The sequence below is a fragment of the Eimeria acervulina genome, genomic scaffold (assembly GCF_000499425.1).
Source record: "Eimeria acervulina Houghton genomic scaffold, Eah_scaff166, whole genome shotgun sequence".
Classification (NCBI taxonomy): Eukaryota; Apicomplexa; class Conoidasida; order Eucoccidiorida; family Eimeriidae; genus Eimeria; species Eimeria acervulina.
In genome coordinates this window covers 43,210-53,156 of record NW_013550159.1, presented here as the reverse complement: position 1 = coordinate 53,156, position 9,947 = coordinate 43,210, and the positions used below count along the sequence as shown (strand labels likewise).

The 9,947-nt window shown below is 50.1% G+C and overlaps 2 protein-coding genes across 2 annotated transcripts; both read left to right on the top strand.

Annotated features, from left to right (window-relative positions):
* Window positions 1-997: 997 nt before the first annotated feature.
* Window positions 998-3,154, top strand: EAH_00022640 (hypothetical protein; the record flags this gene model as incomplete). Its single annotated transcript, XM_013396949.1, has 4 exons — window positions 998-1,048; window positions 1,176-1,553; window positions 2,622-2,776; window positions 3,001-3,154. The coding sequence occupies 4 exons, from the start codon at window positions 998-1,000 to the stop codon at window positions 3,152-3,154; spliced, it is 738 nt and encodes a 245-aa protein (XP_013252403.1).
* Window positions 3,155-4,699: 1,545 nt separating this feature from the next.
* Window positions 4,700-7,119, top strand: EAH_00022630 (hypothetical protein; the record flags this gene model as incomplete). Its single annotated transcript, XM_013396948.1, has 3 exons — window positions 4,700-5,797; window positions 6,058-6,177; window positions 6,508-7,119. The coding sequence occupies 3 exons, from the start codon at window positions 4,700-4,702 to the stop codon at window positions 7,117-7,119; spliced, it is 1,830 nt and encodes a 609-aa protein (XP_013252402.1).
* Window positions 7,120-9,947: the final 2,828 nt, after the last annotated feature.

Sequence of the window (9,947 nt, the reverse complement as noted above, 5' to 3'; positions counted from 1 at the left end):
TGCACGGGCATTTGACAGTAAATTTGCATATATTCTTCCGTGCATTATTGTAAAGGGTGTAGCACCTCAACGTTTTTGGAGAGGTGCATACCGCGAGTCTGTTCTCTGCCGGGCTGTTAAGGCGTCTCTTTCTGGTACAGCTACCTCACCAAAGAGCTGACGTTTGCGATTTCTTCTGTTTCAGGTAGACCAGCCATCTACGCCTGGCTCTTCCGCCAGTACTGTTGGCGATCAGCAGTCTTCAAGTGATGATGTACCTTCAGGAGGGGCGATTCTGAAACAGCGGTTGCTCGCACCTCCTAGTGTGAGTCGCATAGCTTTCTAGCAGATATGTCGACGCAAAGAACGCAAACAGCAACATACAACAGAGAGGATGCCCCGCGTCTGAAGTCTGATCTCAGCTCGATGCCAATTCTGCTGCAGTTGTGGATCCATCGTGCACGGGCATTTGACAGTAAATTTGCATATATTCTTCCGTGCATTATTGTAAAGGGTGTAGCACCTCAATGTTTTTGGAGGGGTGCATACCGCGATTCTGTTTTCTGCCGCGCTGTAAGGCGTCGCCTCCTAATACAGCTATATCAAGAGAGCTGGCGTTTGCGTCTTCTGTTTCAGATAGCCCAGCCGTCTACCTCTGGAGTTTCTATGAGAGCTGCTGGAGAGGGGCTTTCCGGGGGTGGGGTATCTCCAGGAATGCAGACTCTGTACAGCCGGTTGCTTGCCCTTCCTCAGGTGAGTTGGATAGCCCTCTATTATGCAAAGACTGCCTTCAGGGAGGCCCGGCTAATCGGTGGTTGTAACACTGTGGTGTGGGGCTTGTGGGGCTGCTTCCTCTGTTGATGCTGTTGATTGTATGGTCATTTCGGCTATCTGCTGATAACTGCCCTCTCGCGTGGGTCACACGTAGGCGATTATATAGCTATGGATATACATACACGGATTCACGTTGCAGCTTCTTTCCTTTTAAAGGGTGGCTGCGCTCTACAGCTGACAGCTCATGATACCCGCAGTTCTGTATGACTGCAAGTTCAACGTGCAGCTTTACGCGGTATGCAGTGGTGTTTTGGGCTTCCGAAATTTTCCTGCCGTGCAAAGTGTTTTTGTCATTTGTATGCGTTGTGCCGTATTTAGCAGCCTCTCAGCATTTTGTTTGTGCTTCTTGTTGCGTCCTGAAGACCTCAGAAAGCGCTCAGGCAACCGCGTTTTGGAGCGATGGTCAACATGACGATGACTGGTACAAGCAGCACCCGTTCTACCGCCTGCCAGTCCCCAGTTTTTTCTTACCCGTAGAAGAGTTTGACTGGAAGGTGCTTGTATTTTCTGCTACTCGTAGAGGTATCTGTAGCACATTGTCGAAGATTCGTGAAATTATGATGCAACAATCGGTGGGAACTACTGACCTCTTAGAACTCAAGCATCTGTGCTTTGAGTTGATGAAAATTGCAGTTTCTATGGGCCGCGGCCAAAGGAAAATCATGAGAACGTGTCACGCGCAAGATTCGCTGATCCGTCGTTTTCTCATTGCAGATGCCTTGTGGAGCATTTGCAGTGTGGTTGGTCCTGCAATGGCGATGCCGACATGGTGGTCTACGGTGATGGGAAAGCTGTTTTGCAGCCCCGAAATCGTATTCACGTCGTCGTTACCTAAAAACACTCGCAATCTTTTTATCCGTAGGTTAAAGGGAGCGCTGCAGATGTATCTCAGAGGTGAACGTCCTTTAGCTCGTGATGTGGTCGAGCTGAAGCAAGAGATCTTTTGTGGCGCTAGTGCCAAAAGCGTGTTTGGGCACCCTGATTTCGACAAGTGGAGGGACGACAATGCGGAGTTTTGCGGGATTTGAACTAAATGAGTGCATAAACTGCAGCTACAAGTGCGCGGTTGACTCGGGGGATGCGCTGTGCACGAATAATCGTACACCGTGGCAGCCTGCTGTACTCACTACGCGTTCAGCATTTCGTCAGAGGACAGCAGGATGCTAGCTGCTCCAAGGTTCACTCCATCAACGTTCTAGAAGTGGAAGTGTGCCCCAGCAGCTGAAAACAGGTCTGTTGCTGTGATGGTAAATAAGCCTTTTCAAAAGCACTGGCATATTTGGACCCCCCCTTGGGGCAGCGCTACATCAGAATGAAGCAGCTTAACTGCAAGAGCCCTGGCGGGCGCCTAATGGATTCCCCATTTTGCTACGTTTCATGCTGTTCTTGCATTTTATATGCGCCTGGTAAAGGTTTGTTTTGTTCCCACGTCGAGCATGTTCTGGCATAGTGCGTTGCCTCGCACATGAGGCATTTGAAGCTTGGGGGCAGAATGCGTTCTGGGGGCAGGTTGGTACGAGCTCAGCTAAATTCGCTGTAGCAGGCACAGCAGAGGGAACCGCAGGGCCTCTGTTACAAGCAGCAGCTTGTACCGAACAAACCCACTGTTTCCATCTTTGACACCATGAACGGCGTCGGCGGTGGAGCTGGATTTTGTGCCACCTGCTGGGTGCCTTGCTGTAGTCGGAAGGTGCTGGCTGTATCTGCAGGGCTTTTTACGGCGTTTAGGCGTGGATCATCCGTAAGTTGCTGGAGTTTCTTCCTCGCATTCAGGCCGTATTTGGGCACCTGTTGGCATTCTTTTCCAGGGCAAGCCGCTCACAGTGGATGCCGGTGAATCAGCACTCAAAGACAGTTGTACAATCCTGGAAGTTGTCGTATTCTTGGAAGAGTATGGAGCATTGGTATGGAATGGAGCAGCACTCGCTCTGCACTGGGCATGCAACAGTAGGATGCGGCAGGGGTGGGAGGTTACCTTTTTTCTTTGCGAGTCCAGCGAGATGGCAATGCTCATACGGGAGAGCTCTACACTGGTGGTGCGCATCTGGCCTCAGTCGCATGCTTCTTCGCAAGACATTCTCAAGCCATTGTGGCTTTCAGCTTCTATTTCCCTGCAGCAGTATATATGCCTGCAGGGATGTTCACCGAGAAGTAGGACAAGTAGAGTGTTTCCTGTATATTGTAGAGGTTAGACTGGAAGCAAAGGGAGGTAAATCCCAGCGTACTATGCCGCATTTTCACTTTATTTGAGCCAGAAACAATAAGGGAGCAGCAGAACCAGCAACAGCAGGCGCGCCTGCAGGCGCGCCTGCTGTTGCTGCAGAGATTCCTGCATAGATAATCTACAAGCACTCTGCTGAACTGCTGGCCGGAGGTGCAATGCGGTTTCAACCAGGCAATTTACTGAGGAAATTCGCATCTCCTTTTTGATAATTCCTATTGTGGGATGTGGCCTTCGCGAGGAACCGTGAAGCAGGCTGTGGTTTAACAGCGTTGACTACACTAGTTGATTGATTTGTGAGATAGCTCGCCTAAAAGAATTTTGTTCTGACAATGCACTTTTTTTGGCGTTGTGAAAGGCGGCATTAGGCTGTATCGTAGTCAGGTCCTCACCATCTGAAGATGTGTAGCTGTGCCTCTCTGTAGATTTGGCAAGGCGCGCAGATCCAGTTTCACATGCGTAATGTGGGCACTTTGCATTACCAAATATGAGTGCAACTGAATATCACTTGTAGCTCACGTGTTAGTTCTATTTTATTCATTTCTTCCCCTAGCCTGCTTGGAACCAGTTTTAGTTGTTGTGGAGGTTGAACGCTATGCGCCTGTCATATTTGATTCTTCCCTTCACCGCCAATTCATCCTTCCTCTATCTGAGAACGGTTCCTGGCTTTTCCTAGCTAAGCCCTTCGCTACACACGGTCCCCACCTTTTCACTGAGGCTTGTGACCTCTACCATCGTTGGTGTCAGCTCCTTGTCTAATTCGTCTTTGTTTAATTAGTTGTTTAGGCAACATTTGCGAACCCCGAAAACGTACTGAGTTTTCGGGGTGGCGCCGCCCTTTTGTAGCACGTCCGGTCACGCGTTCTTACAATAAGTACAACAATTCTCTACAGGATTAGTGAAGGCAGCAGAAGGCTGTTTGTTTGCGCTTCTATATGAGAAAACGCCGTGCAGCACTCGCTGCAGCGAGGTGCGTTGAAACCCATGATAGAGAGTCTCCTCTCGCCCAGCCCACTGGTGGCAATCCCCAGAATGAGTGCGGAGTAGAGAGCGGCTCAGCTCTATCGAAGCTCACGCAGGTCGAAAATCGTGGACATTCCTGACAGCAGGACTGACTTCAAAGCATCTCAAATGTCTAAATTCGTAACTTCCTGTACCACTCTCTGCTCCGTTTTGTACAAATAACCTGAAACTGCCAATATTACTACCGCACGCGCAGAAGCCGCTCCCAGCTTCCGCGACATTCGAAGTGGCAGGTCAACGCTCTAATGATATGTTGGAAGCCCCGTAAACCGCTGCTCAGAGACATTTGGCAAACTCCATGTTATTAAAAAAAGATACCCGATGAAGAAGGTTATATAAAACTGGCCTCCAAGCCCACCATCGGGGGAACGAGCCCACACGAGCAGATCCCGTCGTGCGGGGTAAGTGGACGGGCAGTTCTTTCTCTGCAAAAAGAACTGCTTTGCAATTGGAAACTTAAAGGAATTGGAGAAGGGTGCTCATCTGCATCTCCTTGGGGGAAACCGTGCCGTTACAATTTCTCGATTCTATGTCGGAGTACCATTGGGGAGTGCTGCACGTGCTCGCCTAGCATGTCGTGCAGTCGTGCGTTTTACATATGCCCTTCCCTGAAATTTGGAGGGTGATTTTTCTTGGTGTGAAATGCCGGTATTACCATGGAATGTGGAGTTTCAGTTCCCTGTGGGCCAGCTTGCTGGCGATGTGCTGCGGTTCGATTCGTCCCCCGCCAGCACTGGCACGCCTGAAGGCGCCGCTTTTCCTACCCCGCTCAAAAGTCGGAACTGCAAGGCAGCTATACTGATAGCTGTTATTTCAGCTCTTGTGGCCCTCATCTTGGCAGCCTATTTCTGTCGATTTCGAGGAAGCCTCCGGAAGGCAAGACCTCCAGTCATTCGCAGGCTGGCCAGCAATGAAGACGAGGCGTGCGAAAGTCTGCTTCGGCTAGTTGCACAAACTATCGCAGAAGAGGGTAATCTCGCTTTGGGGGCCAATGAAATTTCCCAGAGCGCAAGCACTGAGAGGGGAACTGGCTCTAAAGAGAGACGGCGTAAGATGGACAGCCAAGATGAGTATGCGGAGCACGCTAAGAAGGCCTTAGTTGAGAGTGCATACAGCCAGGGCAGTGGCTCGCAGGGTAGTGTGAGCCCCTCAGTAAGTCCATTTTTGCAGATATCTTCAGCCCAAGGGGAGGCTATCGACCAGTGGGATCTGGGGCACTCTGGAAGCTCGCACATCCTTCAGCAGGGATCTGATGAGAGCGGCCTATCGCCAACAACCAGCGGAGGTGAAATGACGTTGTTTCAGGAGGGGTATAGCCCAAGTCAAGAATGGCTAAACGACTTTTTCACAGTTGACGACAACGCTCATCAGTGGCTTCATGACTTTCCTGTTGATCAGGAAAGTCACGAAGTTCCCTTGGCTTCATCGTCACGAAGCGCAGGCCGCACAGAAACCTACTTGAATGATGCATCCAAGGTTGGCTCTGTAGGTGCAATCAATGTAGCGGACGAGCTAACCCCCAGAAGGAGTCCGAGGCCTAATATTCAGAGTTTGGAAGCTCCCAGCAGTACAAGCGATCATGCGCCGCCGCAGCCTATTCTGGACCATCAGGATGTGGGGGAATTGATGAGTGCATCTGGAATGCCTGGAGGGCCAAGCAGCAGCGTGACACTCGTGCAACAATACCAGTCTACCTTGGGGGTACACTACATTCCAGGACAGGAGGGCAATCTTTTGCAGGTGGGCAATGATGCTAGCCACGTGGTACATTGTGGCCTCTGCAGCGGTTTCTGTTCTGGCAGAAGCCCTTCGGAGGCTTGCGAATGAGATACTGTATATTCTTTGCATCCTTCCGGTTTGTCGTCGTAGTGACGGAGGCGGTGATGCTATTTTTCATTGAACTGTGCCCTCTGTTGGCGTTCGTGACCTTGTTTTCCGTTGCCCCCCTTAACAAAACATTTTACATGGAAGGTCGAAACGTGCTTTTGCTTTGGCTGCAGGCCCTCCCATCTACTAGTTTGTGGGCGCCTAACATCCCTGTGTACACCCTTCTGACTTCCACAGGTGAACCGCTGCCGTCTACGAGTCAGATCCAGGTGGTAGGGCCCTTACAGATTCAAGTGAGTTCCTAGTCTCTGAACACCTCAGGACAAATGCTGGAAACATATAGCCTTCAGATCCTTCCTTGTGTTCACCTATCTGAATGTGTTTTTCGTGCTGCTGACTTTGCTGGATTAATCCTAGTCCAGCCCCTAACTGACATCAGCCTATGAATGAGCGTTGTACTTCGCTAGCTCGCCTTAATGCTGGATGGCAAGTATTCTTTAAAGCTGTCTTCCTATCAGGCGCCTGTTGTATATCTTACTCCGTGACTATCTTCTTGTAAAACTATCACTTGGCCCTGATTACTTGTTTTCCTGTGCGTTGTGTTCCTCTTTGCATTTTTCAAGATTAGCGACAACGGCACCCCGCTAGATCAACATCCACTCTACCGTTTGCCAAGGGCTGATTGTACGGAAGGTCTTACTCCCTTTGACTATATAAGGGCTACTCTAAATACACGTCGAACTAGGCTCCCCGATGCGCTGACGTCAATTCAGGAGCTGCTAAGCAGAGAACGGCTGTCGCATGCGGAGACACAGGCATTGATATTTATGGCCGAGGAACTGGTAAAAATTGTACACACTATGGGCAAATTTGCGCGTGGACTTGTTCCCCTCTGGAAAGTACGCGAGCCCATTATGCGCCGATTTCTCATAGTGGATGCACTGTGGAGCGCTTGTGAAGTAGTTGGCCTGCCAATGCGGAGGGACAATTGGTGGCCTGAATTTATGGATAAGGTTTTGGCATTTCCCAGTGCTCGGATACCCTGGAGACGAGGGGAAGGTGCATCCTTTCCTCTTATCCACCGGATGGTAGAAGCGCTACAAGGGTACAGAGCGGGAAGCCGTCCTTCGGCTAGGGATGTAATTGAGCTCAAGAAGGAGATCCTTTGCGCTCCGGATGCCCCAGCTTTGTTCCGCTCATCTTCCTTTGATCGTCTTAGACGGCTTTGTACCTGATGCCTCGCCCATTCCACGATACAGCTGATGCTGCCGCTTCAGAAGGAGCTTAGTCGGAGCCCAAGCCCTGATCTCGTTCACTTCTCGTGAAGAAATACAGCATTCCTCGATTATCTACTGCTGCTATGGTGCATCCTATGAATTGGACAAGGAGTTGGCAGCTTGCGCATGCGGGTTCCAAGTCACTACCACCGAGAACAGCGACTGAAGTGAAGCTTTTCATGAAAACAATGATACCACTAGGACATATCCTCTGTTTGCCACTCCGGCGACCGCTCACGAAATGCCTGTTTTTTGAAGAGTTGTTGTCCCTTCTTTCAGATTCTCTAGGGCCAGCAACGCCATGTCGTTTAACTATACCATTTTCGAATGCCTGAGCCGCATGTAGGGTATTAGCCGCGTGGAAACGTAGTAGCACAGTATGGGCCTCACAACAGGGATCGCAAAAAGGGTGTCACCTTCTTTATGAACTCAAGCATGATATCGCAGTAGGTGGGTTAAGCAGGAAGCGCACTCAGCCAACAGGGAAGAGCACAAGGATTCCTCATGCTCCCAGTCGTTCCTAGAATGCCGGTGTTGTGAGAGGTAATTATTCATGAAGCCCGCATAACCAAAATAAGGAGTTGGAGCAAGCAAAGAATTCTTGATTTGAGGAGATGACGGATAATCCGACTGGTGGTTTGTAGGGCCACTTTGGTCCTTCACCAAGTTTCTTCTGCTGGCGTCATATCTTATGCCAATTCGTCTCCCCCCAGGAATATCGCTTCCCAGTATGCCTGCACATCCGTCGGATCAACAGAGGCCAAATAATTTGAGATAGCGCCCATAGGGCTGCGCCTACCGCAGTTCTCCATATGTTGGAGGGATTCAATGTAGATGACTCAGCCATCAAGGGAGAATCTCTAGAATGTGCGCTGTGACCATACAACGTCAAGCTGATACCGCTGGATTTGAGGGAGCCCGTTGGTTGCCTTTTTTATGGACCTGTCCCTGTGTTCATTGCTTGAATAGGCAGTGAAGTTCCAGGGCTTTTGCACTTATTGGAGCATGTCCGGTATATGCCAAGAGTAAACTCGATACTTCGCTATTTTCCTCCGTTCCACTCGATTTTATGTTAATGCCTTGTCTCCTAATCAGCTGCTTCAGCTGAATTGCAAGAGATTTCGTGATGCCGTGAGGAGTCTGCCACAGGGATGGCTGGACGAGACCACTTGTTTGCACGGCTAATAGCTGGAACTAGAGAACGAACCAAATGCAGCGTAGAGCAGTTCGCATGGCAAGAACTCAACCCCGACAGAGATGTAAGCAGCAGCAACCTGGCTAACCATCATGCTTGTTGAACGTGCGGTTTTGTTAGTTTCTGTTTGGCACCAAGCGGCGACAGCCCAATCCGTGGCACAAAAAGCAGGCATTGCTCACTTGCCGTGAAGGGTCTCATTGGAAGGCTTGTGAAAGTTCCAGAGCAGATGAAGCGAACAGACACGCTGGCTTCGAAATCCACTCTAGTAGCGTGCAGCAATGTCACTTGAAGCCAGGGTCCTTCTACTGCGCCCTAAGCTTTTCCACTGGACGCTACGAGACAATGTTCAATTTGGGGAAGAAACGTTGATGTGGATACTCGGCGGATGGTAATTTAGCGCATGGGGACCTCTGGCGTCACTCTATTGGAACGGAGCACGTAGTTGTTTTAGGGTAGCAAGCCCATTTCTCAGTTGCCGTTGTGCGCAACACTGGCACTCTCTTGAACCTAGTCATGCTTTCATGGGGTCTCCATCAAAATAAGAAGAGGCTTCCCTTTACACAGTTCACACAGCAAGGGTGGTGGGTGTATCCATAGTATCTATGAGGCGAACAAAAGTAGCTGTCAACAGTAAAGCTGTTCCTGTTTAATCAAATAGCCCGCTGCTGGTAGCGGATGCTCAACATACCGGGTTGAGCGTTACAAATTCCTAGCCTCTCGTGCGGCTGTCCAGCGGTGCTGGTGCTGCGGTGTGGTTCGCGCCATATACGCACCAATGCGGAGAAGCAACTCAGAAGCTGAGTCGAGGACTGCAAACGCAAATACCCCTCCAAATATGTCACAGCCAAACAGCTGCTGTTGTGCCAGGCTCCCAGTCAGTGCAATGAATACGGCCTGAGAGAGATGTAGGTTCTGTCTTAACTTTCGGCCTCTTCATGTCACGCAGGTTCACCCAACGCGTAAACCTGTGCCACGCGGTATATGCTTAACAGCTAGTTACAATGAAGTCATCTGCCTTTTAGCCGTTTCCGCTCATGCAAATACTAATCAACCGGCAACCTCGACCACCTCACTGCTGAAGGAACGTTGCCAACTAATGCCTTTCTGCGCTCGTCAAAATCCAAAGCTGTTGTTAGCCTGCTCATGTGGTTTATTTCTATACAAATCACAAACCATACTTTCGCGCAGAAGCAGTAATAAAGCCAATCAATGCAATGTTAAGGGTGCTTCCTTGCACAGAAAGGGCTGCAACAGGACTATGCTTTTTCTCTGACGTATAGGCTTCCGCTACGGAAAGTCCATGCAGCCATCCCATTAGAGACGCATCTTCTTCCCCCTGCCTTCATTCGGTTGTCTGCAATTTACTGTGCAGAAAAGCATAGTTTGCTCCCATCAAGCCAGCACAATCCTGCGGTGACTTCCTTACGGCCAGCGCGCATATTCCTCCCACATGCCAGTCTCGGGTAGCCACGCACCCTTAAGTTGAGGACGCAGAAGTCATTATCGTGCGAGGAAGGCCCTTTCTACCGAAGCAGCCATTGCTGGGCAGTGCTATAATTGGGGCAGAAAGAGCGACTGTGCCATACAA